Source organism: Idiotropiscis lumnitzeri, chromosome 8 (assembly GCF_059441095.1).
Source record: "Idiotropiscis lumnitzeri isolate Australia: NSW breed Sydney's pygmy pipehorse chromosome 8, RoL_Ilum_1.0, whole genome shotgun sequence".
Classification (NCBI taxonomy): domain Eukaryota; kingdom Metazoa; phylum Chordata; class Actinopteri; order Syngnathiformes; family Syngnathidae; genus Idiotropiscis; species Idiotropiscis lumnitzeri.
The window spans coordinates 2,227,501-2,244,380 of record NC_142398.1 but is presented as its reverse complement, the minus strand read 5'-3'; the positions used below and the strand labels follow the sequence as shown (position 1 = coordinate 2,244,380).

Sequence of the window (16,880 nt, the reverse complement as noted above, 5' to 3'; positions counted from 1 at the left end):
AACCTTACCCTTAAGCTCGGAGGGTACAAATGATTGCAGACAAGTGTAATGATAGCAGTTATATCATTAGTCACTAGTTGGCAGTATTGCCTGATATGTGTGTTTGGTTACCAGACGAACAAGGGTGTATCCACACAGATGAGAATGCGAGTCAGTAAATAAAGAGACACAAGCTTGCAGCATCACTGTTCCTGCGTGACTTCTTATAAAATAGAAGGCAGAACATTACAACAAGTGAAAGAAATTGATATTTTTATTGTGCTCTTTTTAATCATTTGACTAGAAAAAAGAAAAAGAACGTAAGCATCTCACAGTTTTCCGTCTCTATGCCGAGGATTTCCTGGCGTACAGTGTGTCCGACGTCATAACCGGATCTTCTGCATCTCCAAGGCATTTCCGTTTTCCGAAAGTACAGTCGCTCATTACCTTATAGCAAACGAGTCCAACAAAAAAGCTAATACAACATGGCTACAATGACAATACCGTCGCTCCGGTTACAAAACGGCACCCAGGAAACAAGAAGAAGAAAGCAAGTTCAGTTTGTAAAGCAAAATATGACAGGAAAATCAAGAAATGTGATTCTTTTTTTTTTTTTAAGGCTGCTGTTGAGTTGAAGCCACAATCTGGCTGTCACTGCCTTCGACTGCGCCGTGTGATGCAAAAAAACAAAACACTTTGCCTTTCCTTTTGCCCTTTTTTTTTCAACGTGTTCCCATGAGAATTTAGCAACACTTGGCACAAATAATTAAGCAGGAAAAAATGGTAGACTGAAAAACCCAAAAGTAATTACTTAGCCTTAAGACTTGCATAACATTTTTGATTAAAAACAATGCTTCTAAATACGCTGTCTCTGGAACTTCTAAATCAGTTGTGTCAGAATCACACAAAAACCTGAAGAAAAAAAAGCTCAAAATTCATACCTGACATGTACTTGAAATCCAGCACTAGCCCTAACAAGAACCCTAGCCAAAACGTCACCCCTAGCCTCAGCCCTAACAAGAACCTGACCCCAACATCGTTAGTCTGGCAAGAATTCCAAAATCAATATTACGCCCAAAAAAAACAACAAAAAAAAACAACACAAACTCCAATCTCAACCTAACCATGGACTTAACCAATAAAAAAACCTCAACATAAATCTAACCTACTGTAACAATTCACTCAAAAGAACCCTAACAAAACCCCAACTTAATCCAAAGCCCAACGTTAACTCCATCCATAACCCCACCAAGAACTCCCAAAATAACAAAGACCTTAACACAACTCTAACCTCACAATAATAAAGACACAGACACCAACCTTAACCCTAAAACAACCCTTCCTACAACCCTAGCAAGAACAACAATCCTGGCAACCAACATAAGATAGTGGTGACCATAACCCATACAAATACTCTAACCCCTACAGAAGCCCCAACATGAAACAACAACCCCAACAAGAACTCGAACAACTTTCCTAAATTAAACGAAATCATAACTCATGGTTGTTAACCTTAACTCTGACACGAACCCCACTGATAAGAACTTTTCTAACATAAGCATCAAAACTCTGACTCCAACCCTTATTCTAGCAAGAACCCCAAGAGCAACCCAAACCTTTACTCTAACAGCCAATCTTAATGATAAGAACCTTATCTAATGAAAGCATCAAAAAACTGAATACAACCATTACCCTAGAGAGAACCCCAAAAGCAACCCAAACCTTAACGAGTACCCCGACACCTACCATAACAAGGACCCAAATCGTAACAAAAACCACAAGCCAAACTCTAGAGAATCCAAACTACAACAAGAACAGGAATCCTGACAAGAATCCTGACCCCAACCCAAACTCTTGAACCAAACCCCAACAGCCAACACAACAATGTGAACTGCATTTAGTTCCGTAAAGATTTATTGTTTTGCACTTTTTAACTTCATCTTCTTAATGTATGAAATTAATGACTTTTTATTTGTATTTTTATCCAAACTGAATACTGCCACATTCTCGTGAGAACACGCTCATTTGATATTTCAGCGGTTTTTGCAAATTGTTTTTTTCCTTGACTTTATCACTAGTCACATAATTTTCACATTCTTACAACACAATTGTTAAAAATTATAGAGAGAGAGGGAGAGGAAGAGAGAGACCGATAGAGCGAGAGAGAAAGAGCGAGAGAGAGAGGAGAGAGGGGAAAAATTTTTTTTTTTTTTTTCATAAAAATGTTTCAACTGATGACCATAAATGCTCAATAGAGTGAGAGGACAAATTGGGCCCTTTTGTTATTGAAAAAATGGGTTAAATTCAGCTGTTCGCAAAGCATACATTCACCTGTGTTTGTGTTTGTGTGCATAAAGTGTGTGTGTGAGGGGGTGCGCGTGTGTGTGGGTGTGGGTGTGTGCGTGTGTGAGAATTTGTAAAATTGTTTTGAATTGTCGTTTGGCACAACGGCACCACAGTGGAAACAGAGATTCTAAGAAAATGATAAAAAAAGCAAAAAACACCCCAAAATTCCCAAAACAAACAAATAAAATAAACAATTCCAAACTGGATGACGCTGTTGCGATGAGACACAGTGGAGCTACGGCATTTTTCCCAGAAGAGATAAAAGCTCTTTTTTCCACTTAAAAGTTTGGGAATTTTTGAATAGTGCAGTTTTTCCCACTTTTTTTTAATTGTGGAATTATAGACATTCATTTGAAGTTTTTTTTCTTTTCTTTTTTTTTCCCTTTAGTTTTCAATCGCAAAAACTTGAGCGAACTGACTAACTCCGGTTGGGCCGAAAAGCCCTAAATGTTTTAAAAACACCTGTTTCAAATATAGAGGACATTCTAGAATTGTCTTGTACAGCAGCACCCCACCCCCTGTTTGTAGTCCTCCAGGTACAAAGGGGCGCTCTTGTGTCCTATGCTGTCAAGTCCTGTGTCACGTTCAAATAAATGTGGAGGATCTTAGGAGCAGAAAGAAGATAACAAGAAGAATTTACATTATTTGTAATAATAATAATAGTAGTAATACATGTTTTTTTTTTATTTCAATTCTTTATATAAAACTGCTTGGCAAGGAGAAGTCAGAAGTATTTGGCACGTTATAATTTACTCACTGCCACACATATTCTTTCCCCCATTTTTCACCACATATTCCTGGTACCGCAGTTTTGAGGTGGTTGCGTTTCCACTGAAAAGAGAGCTCAGAAGTCTTAGATCACCTTGAAGAGGAAACGAGGAGAAAAGAGGGCCACAGGAAGGAGAACTATTTTATCTAAGAGAATACTGAGGCTCACAGCGGAAAACTAGAGAAGGTGGAGTTGACTGCTACAAGGCATGGCAAGAGGCTACGCTAATGATAGCATGTGTTTGAGTGGGTTGCTTTTCGACTGCAAGTAAAACTTTGGTACTCATTTAGTAGAAATAAATGCAAACTTTATCCATGAGGAGACTTCAGGGGTGCATCAACACTGTTGAGTCAAATGCTGCAAGCATATGGCAACAGGCTATGTTAACACTAACATAATAGTTACTAGTTGACAAATCTGTTCAACCAAAGAGCAACCAGTTCAGTTTACATAATACCAAATAATTTAGGAGACTGAGGGCCTTAATACTCCAGGCAAGGCAACTGTACGAGTTCATGATTAATCTGCTTGACCAAAGAGACACCGGCGGTAGTTTACGTGGAGCCCCCAGGTACTATAAATAGTACCAGTGGAAACGTATCAATATATATTTAATTGCGAATGGGTTGTAGGGGAAAGGGGGCACTCATGTTGCCTGGTGACCCGTCCTGAAAGAAAAGCACAATATTTATGTCCGATTCCTAAAAATGTCTTTCAAAATGCCAGCCACTTCTTTTCTCCTGGTGATTTCCTAAAAAGAAGACAAATCATCCCCCCCCAAAAAAAATTCAGGACGAGCTGCCAGGTAACTTTTTCTCCTTTCTTAGTGAAAACATACAAACGGCTACACAAGTTAGAGCTATTAGTTCCATTAGATTAGAAATGAAATAAAAGAATCTACAATTTTTGTGTTGACCTTTCCTCCTCCTTCTTCCTCCTAAGATTTGATTCTTCGATTCCTAGATATGTGGGTTTTATGTTTTGTATTTACAGGTCTTCCACAGTGTTGTTGTTGCACCTCATCAGGCCTTCTGCTGGGCCGAGACCCCCTTCCAGTAGTCCAAAATATCATGCAGATCCTCATCCTTAGCGAACTGGACTTTGCGGCGCAGCGCATGCCCAGCCGCGACGTACCCTTCGTCTTCCATGGATGCCTGCCGGTGCCTCTTCCGGTGCAGCTTGAAGCGCTCCCACAGGCCCAAAGTGGGAGTGCACAGGAGCCCTTCTTCTTCTTCTTCTTCTTCCTCCTCCTCCTCTTCTGGACTGGAGCAGTAGCTGAGGTTGTGGTAGTGGGGGGACAGGGCATAGTGGGGGGCCAGCTGTGAGTATGCCATCTCCCTCTGCTTAGCCTGCCGGCTGAGGGTGAGTGGGTCCAGGACAGAGGGCTTGTGTCCACTAGGGTGGTAGTGGAGCTCCTGCATGAACTGTGGGTGGTGCTGAAGTTCCTGGGATCCCGGGTACGAGTGGCGGTGCTCGTGGTATTGCCGGATCCTCTGGGCCTCGGCTCGCAGGATGGCCGCCGCCGGGTTGACTGTGCGGACTGGTTCCTCACTGCCACGGTCGCTGGGTGAGCTCCTTTCTATGTAGCAAGTCTCTGAGGTGTGAGAGGCCCCCTCTGAGTGGAATGAACGGGGACTTCTGGCTGAACCAGGGGATGAGGAGGTGCTGGGCCTCTTAGAGGTTGTGGGGGCTTCCATGCTATGGTGCCGCTGCAAGGAATGGTGGTAGTCTCTGCCCCCTCTTCCCCCTTTGTAGACTGGGGATAGGAACTCATCCCCTCTGTCTCCTGCCTGCTCAGAGAGGATCACAAGCTCTGGCTCAATGGTGGTTACGGCACCCCCACCCACTGGGGTAGGAGACTTCATGCCCTGCTGGAAGGAAGTGGACTCAGACTTGAGAGCATCGATGCAGTTGTTGATGATCTGGTTAACCTTGTCTACTTCCTTGGCGATGATGGAGATCTCAGCCACGGAACCCTGGGGATTGGCCTTGGTTGACATATCCCGCTCCCTCTCCCTCTCCACACCGGACCCTCGCACTTCCATGTAATTGAGCTTGGCAGGCTTGTGTGCCGGTGTCTCTACCACCTCCTGAAGTTGGTAAGGATCTATTTCGGTACCCTGAGGCAGGTAGGGCATCCTGGACCGACTGTCCCCGCTGGGGGTTACCTTCTGAGAAACAGAACCACCGCTGCTCTCGATATCCCCTTCGTCACCATACTTGAGCTCTATCAGGCTCCTCTGGATCCGGCTCAGCTTGCGTTCTTTCTCTTCCATGATCTTCTTCCGTCTCAGGCAGTGGACTACCAGGCCCAGGAAGAGCAGCATTCCAAACAGGCAGCCCAGGATGGTCATGATGTAGTGAGTAGCCGACGACTGATTGGCAATCCGTTCCGGTCTGGCCCCGTGACCCGTGGAGATGGTCAGACAGGTGTGGTTAAATCGTAGGGAGTTGCGTATGGAGGCCACGCAGTATGTATAGTCTGTGTTTGCTTTCAGGTTTGTCAGTTCAATGTCCTGCCTCTGGTACTTTAGGGTCTGGATGTCGGTGAAGAAGCTGTTGTTGTACAGCATCAGGATGTACATCTTCCGGTATGGGTGCGGGATCTCTACTGTGATGATGGCGCTAGTGTGCAGCACCTGTTTTAATGTCATGACAGGATTGATCTCTGTGAAGATTGTGTGGTAGATGACCTCATCCGGTGGTGTACCTGACGCGCAGTCATCCAGTCCGCATGGGGTGAAGTCTGGCGACAGCGTGGTGGCATCCAGCAGCCCGTTAATGTAGAAGGCGGTGGAGTTGCTGCCGTCCTCGGTGCACACCAGGCTGAGCACGTGCAATGCGTTGCGTTGGGCCGGTGCGTGAGGGTTGGGGCTCAACAAGTTGTAGCCAGAGAAGCCATGGGGGGAGTCGCACACCATGCGCTCGCTGGTCCGGTTGGGGAAGGTGGCAAGCCAACTCAGGAATGGCAGAAGCTCACAGGAACAGTTGAAGGGATTTGTGTACAGCTCGCAGGTGGTCAGCTTGGAGAGTCCTGAGAACAAACTACCATCCAGCACCTGGATCCTGAGGAAAACACAAGAAAATATATATATTGTATTATAGCTTGTTAATGTTTGGTTTATTAAAACAAAGTCAATCAACTCATGTCTCATTTGTGTTGGGTTTGCTTTTCCACAAAAAAATCTCACCGTCTTTCTATTAGGGTTTGAATGACCAGATTCTCTGAAGTCAACCCTAAAGTGTTGATCGTCGAGTGGACCTCTGATTAATCGATGACATTATCGTTCTTTTTTTGCAGTTGTCAACTCTCTATGCTCGCCTCCAAACAAAAGCACAGATGCTCACGTCCTCCCCCTGCCATCTTGAGTTGCACGGACTACACCACCCGACCTGTTCATCCAATCACCTTCAGACACTGACCCATTCGTTTCACATTTGATTTACTTTGTTGTAGTGAATCTTGTGTCAATGGTGCGTCATGACATCACGACACGTTTCTGATACTTGTCTCTGACACGCTTCCCAGATTCCAAAATATGTATGAATCAATGTTGAAACGTGGTTCAGCATGAGTATTGAATATCAATAAGACCTGAAGTATAAATTATAAAGCGAGTTTGATAAAATGTTGAGTCCACGCTTGTTTTTCAACCATGTATCACACAATATCAATGTTGATTTAACCGTCATACAAACCAGAATATATCTGCACATTTTTGCACACATAGGCGTGTGTGGGGGTGTGTGTGTGTGTGTGTGTGAAAAACATGTTAATACTTTCAATAAACCCCAGCATCTCCATTCTGTTTGTTGATTTTGGCCGTATATCTATTTAATTATTATCAGTATTTCCAATAAAATGTTTAGTTTTACTAATATTTTAGTCGTCTGAAATGTTTTAACCATGTACCATAAGATTTAAATCAACTAAATCTAATGTAATTGACTGTAAGAATAACACTACATAAAGCCGTAAACATTTTATTCGAAAACATTAATGTAAGAACACCGATCAGCCAGGGACCAGAGCCCTTCACAAAAATGGATTAGAATTGTTGAATCAACGTTGATAGACCGCCAATCTTCAACAGTAACCAAAAATCTCCCTTTTTCACCCTAATTCAACATTTATTTAACATCTTTTGCTATCTGCTCTCTGGGTCATGACGCCGCTACCAAATGAATAAAGAAAAATAATAAAATGAAAAATCAATGACATGAATCAATCATAAATACATTTTAATGAACCATTTGGGGGGAGACTTGAGCTTCATATCTTCTACAAATATTGCAGGATCATGTGAATATTTTGCCCACCCCTGGTCTATCCTGTTCAGGGTCACAGCTAAGCATCAGGGTACACTCTTGGACTGATACGACCAATCACAGGGCTCTAGTATCCTGTTTGAAAGGTACCTGTTCATAGATAGGTCGATGTTCTCGATGTTGGGGCACTCCCAAAAGGTGTTGGGCGTGACGGTTTCGATGACATTGGCCTGCAGGTAAAGGTACTGCAGCTTGCCCAGGCCTCGCAGCATTCCCTCCGTCAGGTTTCTTAGTTTGTTGAAACCCATCTGGAGAACCTTGAGGGATGGAGAGAGAACATTGGGATGGAGGGAGGGGTGAAAAGACAAGTGGGATTGCTGATAATCTCTGGCGAGCTACTGTGGAGAGAGATGCCGACTCAGCATACTCTTGATGTTTTGCATGCAGATCAAAGATGAAGTCTTTGCATCCTCCCTAGTTTGCATGTGATCGCCTGTCAAAGCAGCAGGAAGACACATGATGATACTCTGAATCAATTAGGTTTGTCTGTCTGGACACTTTCCCCAGTATTCTGAGAAGGCAGGAAACATCCACATGATACCATAAACATTTTATGGTTCCCTTGGTGGTAAATTCAAGGTCAGGTTAATTAAAGGAACTTGGTAAGTGATGGCATTAACATAGGGCAGGTGAATGACATCATTGACACATGGTTAACACGTGGTGATCTGATAAGGTGTCAGTGCTGTCACTTAACAGGTCACATTAAGTATCAAAGTGAGTCACTTTATGCGTCACTGCCTTCATTTGACATTTCACTGATACCATGGGTCATAGCCTTTGTTTAACTTGTCACTCTTGCTGAGGGTCTGAGTCACTTTGTAATTTTTACTCTCTCAATGCCATCACTTAACATGCCATGCGTGCTGAGCCCTCTCCTATACGCCCTCTACACCTACGACTGCAGCCCAGCCCACGGCAACAACACCATCGTCAAGTTTGCTGACGACACGACAGTGGTCGGTCTGATCTCGGAAGGTGACGAGACAGCCTTCAGAGAGGAGGTAAAGAGGCTGACGGCTTGGTGCGAGGACAACAGACTGCAACTCAACATTGCAAAAACAAAGGAGATCGTCGTCGACTTCAGGAGGAACAAGACGGTACCGCCCCCCCTCTGCATCGAAGGAGTGTGTGTGGAGAGGGTCCACACGTTCAAGTTCCTGGGAGTACAGATCTGCGATGACCTTTCTTGGACTCACAACACCACAGCAGTGGTAAAGAAGGTCCACCAGCGTCTGCACTTCCTGAGAGTCCTCAGGAAATTCAACCTGGACAGGAAGCTGCTGCTGGCCTTCTACCACTCGTCCATCGAGAGCCTGTTGACGTACTGTGTCTCCACCTGGTACAGCGGCTGCACTGAGACGGACAGAGTGAGGCTCCAGAGGACAGTCAATACAGCGCAAAGGATTATTGGCTGCCCTCTCCCCTCACTGTCGGACATCTACACCGCCCGGTGCCTCAGCAGGGCTCTCAACATCGTCAAAGACAATACCCACCCAAACTCCCACCTGTTCGACCTGATGCCCTCTGGCAGGCACTAGAGATGCATCAAATCGAGGACCAATAGACTGAGAAACAGTTTCTTTCCGAGAGCCATCTCTATTCTGAACTCTCACACACACACACGAGACCACCCTTACCTTGCAGAACAGCATCGTGATGTGTTTTTATATACCCTATTCAGTATTATTTTCCATTGCACTCTCTTATTTATCTAATTTATATATTTGTCTGTATTATTGTTGTATTGCACTGGAGAGGGGAGCTCTCTAATCTCGTTGCACTCTTGAGTACAATGACAATAAAAGGATTTCTAATTCTAATTCTAATTTTAACTGTCAACACCATCACTTTCACCATCGGTCAAAGCTTTCGTGCTACGTGCTTGTCACTGAAATGTCAATGCTGTCATTTAACTTTTACTTTTACACTTTTATAATTGATCAAAGCAGTCACTTAACATGCTATTTTAACCATGTACACCATCCCTATCACTACGTCACTTATTGTCACTGTGGCGACGTGTCAATGGCGTAACGTTCCATCACTTTAAACGTGTGTCAATGCAGTTACGTAACTTGTCATTTTAACCATAATCCAACGGCATCACATTTTCACTTTGTCTTTGAACTTGTCACTGTTTCCACGTGTCAATGGCATCACTTATATCCATCCTTTTATCAAGTCTCCATATTGTCACTTTGTGTTAATGTAGACATTTCACTAATCACCATAACCATGTGTCAATGCCATCACTCACTGGGGTCACTTAAGACAGGTGTCAATTGTGCCATTGAAATAGTTACTTTACACTCCTGACAATGCAATTGCCTTGTCACTTTATGTCACCGTATGTCAGTGCCATCTCTCAACTTGTCTCTTTAACCATGTGTCAATGTCATCACTCATCCTGCCACTTTGTCAATGCTTACCTGCAGGTTGAACTGCGCCGAGAAGGCGCCGTCTTCCACGTAGCTGATGTCGTTCTTGGTGAGGTTCAGGTATGTGAGGTTGCCAAAGCGGCTGAGCGAAGAGTAGTGCACGGACCGGATTTTGTTCTCGTTCAGCCTCAGATCCACAATAGTGCTGTGGTCGGTACACAAAGGCAGCAGACAAAGACTGGTCAAAGTTCCCGGCTCGGCCCGTCAATCAAAACGGACATGGAACGGGTGTTACCTGTTGATATGGGCCGGGATGGCCTCGTAGGGAGGCTGGTTCATGCTGCAGATGGCCAACCACACAAAGCCCTTTTCGCCCTCAATGAGCCAGCAGTCGGCCGTTACCGCTGGCAACTGCATGACTGACAGCAGGGCGAGCCAGCCCAGGGACAAGCCGAAGGTGGGCAGGAACATCCCACTGGCGTTTTGTCTTGGCCGCTGGGCCTGATGCAACGTCGTCATGGTATCCATGGGAGAAAGTCACCCAAGAATGAGCAGTAGCAGAAATCAAGTGAACAGACAGGAACAAGTACACAGGCTTTAACTTTTTCGAGGTGCTTAATCAGAAATGAAAGGCGGTTCTGATTGGTCGGTCCTCATGTCCTGAGCAGTCGTCTGCCTCTGTGATTGGACGAACACTTCCTTGTGCGCGTCCTCATCCTCAAAATTCCGGTGCTGACTGAACCCCTGTAGGACAAGATAAGAGCATACTAACATGTCCATATCATCCACTGTTGTTGATACGGGCCCAATTAAGCAAAGTAACAAATACAACAACAACTCTTGTCTTGACAAAGGAATCTTTGCTTTTCTGCAAATTAAATCCAATCCAATTATTGAGGACAGAGTGTGAGGTCTTGAGAAGTGATGTCACCACATCTATGACATTAAAAAATAACAAATCAATGACAACAATCAACTCTTTACTTGACTCTGTTAGACTTGCTTTTCTGGAAGTATCGACAGGCTCATTGTTAGACTCAAGACTATTTGGGCTGTAGCTGAGAACAGACACATCTCAGACCCTTAGATGCAATGCTTTATGAAAGAAATATGATGATAACCACCACACACCAGCTGAGCGCAGAATCTATTTGCCTGCGCTTTTTTAAAATCCAACAAAACCACGTTACACCACCTGCGCCACAACTTCGACCTAATGTGTTGTATTGTTTTGCTTTCTTGTCGACTTTCTATTACCTAATTGCCAGGTGCGCTGAGATGTCTAACAGAAAACGCCCCTGGTCCCCCGGATCACCAGGAATGGTGTAGTGCGTCTACCAAATTCCAAAATATGTTAAACTAGACTAAGAAAATGTACCAGTTTGTGCACCAAGCTCACATAAGTCTGTCGATGAAAATAGAACCTTTGGTTCATGAATATGTAAGCATGATGGTTTTTGGTTTGGTTGTGACTCCTCTCCGCAAATAAAATTAAGAGTGTGTTTGGTTGTGTCACGATACATCACTGACACTTGAGTAATTTAAACAAAGTGAAAACAACACGCCCATTTTAACGATGTTGAGCGTTTTTGCTTCTCTGCACGCAATACTCAGTTCATTCAAGATGGCGGCGCGCATAGACGCAGCGGCTAACAGCTCTCCCTCCCAGTGCTCTTTATTGCTTTTTATTTGTGCTTGCTCGGTCTTATTGGCACCAACTGGGGCACAGTATCGATATACCCGCCAGGACATCGTGGACATTGGATATCGATGCGGAATAACCATCACAGAGGAATTTTGCTATGATTGCAAAATTCCTGACGAACTGGCGAGGCCGCCCGGCTCACCCTGGGTTGTCATCGGGACCGGCAGGCGGCGCAGGCGACGGAGAGAGAGGAAGCAGACGCGGGGCTGCAGGTCCGGTGTCCTACTAAAGCTACGACAGCAGCCCCACAAGCAACCACTGCCGAGTCTCTACCTCACCAACGCCAGATCCGTGGTCCATAAAATCGACGATCTGGGATTACAAATCCTGGGAAACCGCTATGTGCGAGACAGCTGTGTGATCGTCATCACGGAATCCTGGCTGCACGCCAACGTCCCCAACGCTAGCATTCAGCTAGCTGGGCGCTCGTTACATCGCGCGGATCGGACGAGGGACACCGGTAAGAGCAGGGGCAGGGGGCTCTGTGTTTACGTGCATGAGAACTGGTGCAGCGACAACATGATTGTTGAGAAGCACTCTTCCCCCGACATCGAGTACATGTCCGTTAAATGCCGGCCTTATTTTCTCCCGAGGGAGCTAACGGTAGTGCTGGTCACAGCTGTTTACATCCCTCCTGATGCTAACACTAGCACGGCGCTCTCGCTACTCGCGTGCATCATCAATAAACAACAGTGGGCCCACCCTGATGGCGTTCACATAGTAGCAGGGGACTTTAATAAGGCCAACCTAAAGACTGTACTCCCAGAGTTCCACCAGCATGTCAAGTGCCCAACGAGGTGAGACAACACTCTTGACCATGTGTACTCGAACATCAAGCACGGATACAGAGCCCTCCCACTCGCCCCCCTCGGCCAGTCAGACCACCTGTCCTTGCAGCTCGCACCTGCGTACACCCCTCTCAGACGAAGATTCAGGCCCACCACAAAGACTGTGAAAACCTGGCATGAAGATGCCATGAGTGAATTGCAGGACTGCTTTCAAGACACCATCTGGGACCTCTTTGATCATCAGGACCTTGATGTTTACACGCAATGTGTACTGGACTCCATCAAGTTCTGCATGGAAACTGTGTCCCTGAACAGCACCATACAGACCTTCCCAAATGCGAAGCCCTGGATGTCCAGCCAGGTTCGCTCTCTCCTCAAGGCCCGTGACGCTGCCTTCATGTCAGGTGACAAAGCCCTGTACATTGTGGCTCGTGCTGACCTGAGCAAAGGCATTAAGCTAGCCAAGGCGGCCTACAAGAGGAGGCTGGAGTCCCACCTTGTCAGCAACAGACCACGGGAGGTGTGGCAGGGTCTACGGAGCATCACCAACTACCGAGGCAGCAGCATGACTTCTGTAGACCCGAGTGCATCGCTGGCAGAGGAGCTTAACTGCTTCTTCGCTCGCTTTGACTCACCCCAACCATCACACACGCGCACTCCATGCCTCAACTCCCCCCCCCACTCACCGTAGAGGAACACGATGTGAGGCGCGCGCTCCTGGCTATTATCCCCAGGAAAGCTACTGGGCCCGACGGAATACCAGGCAAGGTCCTCAGAGCATGTGCCCACCAACTGTCATATGTTTTCTGCAGGATCTTCAACCGCTCCCTGGCTCAAGCAGTCATCCACTCTTGCTTGAAAACTTCCACCATTATTCCTGTCCCCAAAAAGTCACCCGCAGTCCTCCGGAATGACTAGCGTCCTGTTGCTCTCACGCCAGTCATCATGAAGTGCTTAGAGAGACTGGTTATCCAGCACATCAGGGACTGCCTTCCTCCCACTCTGGACCCCTACGAGTTTGCATACGGGGCTAACAGATCCACCGAGGACGCCATCGACACTGCTCTGCATGTTGTGCTGGGCCACCTGGAACAACAGCAGAGCTATGCCAGGATGCTCTTTGTGGACTACAGCTCGGCATTCAACACAATCGTCCCGGACATCCTTGTCGCCAAACTGGACATTCTCGGCCTCCCTGCCCTCACACGCATCTGGATTAAGGACTTTCTGACCAACAGACCCCAGACTGTGTTGCTCGGCCCCTACATGTCCTCCACCCATACGCTGAGCACCGGTTCCCCTCAAGAATGCGTGCTGAGCCCTCTCCTATACGCCCTCTACACCTACGACTGCAGCCCGGATAAACAAGACTGTACCACCCCCCCTCTACATCAAAGGTGAGTGTGTAGAGAGGGTCCACACATCCAAGTTCCTGGGAGTACAGATCTCCGAAGACCTCTCCTGGACACACAACACCACAGCAGTGATAAAGCAGGTCCACCAACGTCTGCACTTCCTCAGGAAATTCAACCTGGACAGGAAGCTGCTGCTGGCCTTCGACCACTCATCCATTGAGAGCCTGCTGACGTACTGTGTCTCCACCTGGTACAGCGGCTGCACTGAGGCGGACAGAGTGAGGCTCCAGAGGACGGTCGAAACAGCGCAAAGGATTATTGGCTGCCCTCTCCCCTCACTGTCGGACATCTACACCGCCCGGTGCCTCAGCAGGGCTCTCAATATTGTCAAAGACAATACCCACCCAAACTCACACCTGTTCGACCTGATGCCCTCTGGCAGGCGCTACAGGTGCATCAAATCAAGGACTAATAGACTGAGAAACAGTTTCTTTCCAAGAGCCATCTCCATTCTAAACTCTCACACACACACACACACGACCACCCTTACCTTGCAGAACAGCGACGTGATGTGTTTTTATATATCCTATCTCGTATTATTTTCCATCGCACTATTATTCTCTTATTTATCTAATTTATATATTTAATCGAATTATTGTTATATTGCACTGGAGAGGGGAGCTCTCTAATCTCGTTGCACACTTGAGTACAATGACAATAAAGGGATTTCTGATTCTGAAAATGCTAGATTGTTATTCTGAGGCCTTTATAGAACAGATGCATCTCAGACAAGTGGTGTATTAAAACAAAGTGAAGCTGACTGCCTCTTGTCTTATCACACTTGTGATTCTTTTTTTTTCAGCAAACCAAACCAAATCAGCAGTCGCAGAGTAGTATACGAAGCACGTGTTTATACAACACAACCTGCATTTTATTGGGCATTCCACAACAACTGCAACTGGAACAAATTCATTCACAGTGCATTATTGAGTTCATTTTAAGATAGGTACTTCTATTTGTCTTCAAATCTTTAAATGGCCTTGCCCCAGCCTACCTCTCTGAGCTCCTCCACTCCTAGGGACTTGCCCGTTTGGTTCATTTGAACAAAGTTCTCAACTCTGTCTTGACGCTGTTTCGTGTTTTTGATGGTCACGCCTGTCAGCCGCGATAAAGGACGTATTTATTGGCCGATAGGCCGTGTTCACGTCACATAAAGGCGGATAAGGCCAATCACATCATAACAATGCCCGATTAACTTTAGTGCATTAGCGTGCGCACAAGTACCTGCAAAGCATCGGCGTTAGCCTCAGGCTAGTTTGCATTGGGTAAGACAGGCAATAGACTTGGAAACCACATTAAAATAACAAAAGTGTTACAATCAAATAAAAATAGATCATGTTTTTTTTCAAATAAAAACTGAAACAAATTTAGATTCAAAAACGATCAAAATGATTTTAATACATTAAAATAATGGGAACAAAATAAATGCCAACAAATGTAGATTGTTCTTTTTACATTTGTCGACAAATACAAATGTATAAATAAGTCTAAAAATATAAATTAACAAAACAATATCTTCATACATCATCAACATAAAAATATTTTTAAAAAATACTGAAAAAAATTAAAGGTGTCACAATGACTCAACAACGAATCAAGTATAAAAATAATAATAATTTTGTAAGTAGTTTATTCGCCCAAAATCACATGGGATGGGGTATCGGATAAGTGGTATTGATGACGATGAACCTAATGTGTGATTTTGTGAACATCAAAGACAATTTTGAGTCTTTTGACGAATTTAACATGCGTTTTCCGTTTTCATCTTCATTTTACTGATTGTTGACATAACATCCCTTAATCTTTGGTGAACCAAACACATTTTGTTAAAGCGGCATTCCACAGGATTTTGCATTTCTAATCACTCCTGTCACCTGCGTCCAAAAATGAAATTGCAACCTCCTTTCTTCACGTGCACAATGCATGTTCTAAATGACAATATTGTAATGCCTGTCCCAGTGTTCAAGGATGCACACAGGGGATAATCGAAGAGCCAACACGAGCAAAAAAAGGAAAAGCGAAGAACTTCACGCCGGTCCGCAGCAACTAGCGGGATCCTCCCAGGCCGTCTTGATTCAACAGAAAAGAAAGACTCCAAATAATTTGAGGGAAGACTCCAGGATTGGTCACACAGAGTTTCTTTTATCCCAAAAAACCCGAGACAGTTCTCCAGCACTGACAAGAAGGTTCTTACTTAATCACGACAAAACGACAACTTGTATACAGTTTTTCAAGACCGTATCTTTTTTTCTGATTGGGCGAAACTCGACTTTTGCTCTATTCTACCATAGTTTCCAAAGTTATGCTAAATGATTTCGACCTTGGTTACTTCCGGTGGTGTCCCAGAGTGAGTTATTCTGAACGGCCTTAGCGTTGGATACTTTCGGTGACGTCCCAGAGTGATATTCTAAATGGCCTTGGCTTCAATCAATTCTGGTGGTGTCCCAGTGTGTCTTTATTTCTTTTTCCTTTATTTTACCAGTGAACTTTATTTATATTGGTGTCCTGCGAATGGTGTTAATTACACAATTCATGGCCATCCTCAGGCCATTGTTTTTCTTTAATTTGTAATTTCAATCAAATGTTTCTGACAGTTTAGCACATCACATGTTGAGGCATTAACCAAACAGTCATTTGAACAATGCATTGCAACTATATGCTCAGGCATAATAGTTGTAGTTGAAGTTTTTTAAGGCACTTGCAGTCACATAAATGGTCCTCATATTGGATCCTCATTTGGCTCCGCATATGCCTGTAGGGTTCTCTTTTGAAAGAAACTCACCTGTCGCTGACCCCGTTAAAAAATGTCCGTACCTGTCTGTTATGGGTTTTCGAAAGAGGCTAACCTGCCTTACTAACCTGACCTCGGTTAAGAATTCCGCATCTGCTTGTAGTGTGCGTGACAAGTTACTATACAGCATGGAAAGCGTTTTCTTAAAGCTCCATCTGTTGTGAAATGCGCGATATAAATAAAGTTGTATTGTATTCTAAGCCGCACAACTTAGTACCTTTTAGACTCAATTTCTGTATGTGGTGTTTGAAAAAGACTTGACTGGTCCTTGAATCTGGCATATAGAATTAACGCTGCACATACCCCACGCGTATGCCGCGTGTAGGAGTTCCTTGCTCCCGGCATGTACAATGTAACGTGTACGCTCTGAGAGGCGC

General features: G+C 45.0%; 1 protein-coding gene across 9 annotated transcripts in view; it reads right to left on the bottom strand.

Moving 5' to 3' along the window:
• Positions 1–235: 235 nt before the first annotated feature.
• The window catches only part of LOC148331485 (protein ELFN1-like), a 171,894-nt gene continuing 155,249 nt past the window's right edge, over positions 236–16,880 (bottom strand). For all 9 annotated transcript variants that reach the window (XM_088303768.1, XM_088303772.1, XM_088303769.1 and 6 more), the window contains 4 exons: positions 10,100–10,548; positions 9,856–10,009; positions 7,514–7,680; positions 236–6,160 (listed from right to left, as the gene is read on the bottom strand). In XM_088303768.1, coding sequence (XP_088159894.1) covers positions 4,117–6,160; positions 7,514–7,680; positions 9,856–10,009; positions 10,100–10,332 — 2,598 coding nt within the window. In that variant the 5' untranslated portion in view covers positions 10,333–10,548 and the 3' untranslated portion in view covers positions 236–4,116. The remainder of the gene's footprint in view (positions 6,161–7,513; positions 7,681–9,855; positions 10,010–10,099; positions 10,549–16,880) is intronic.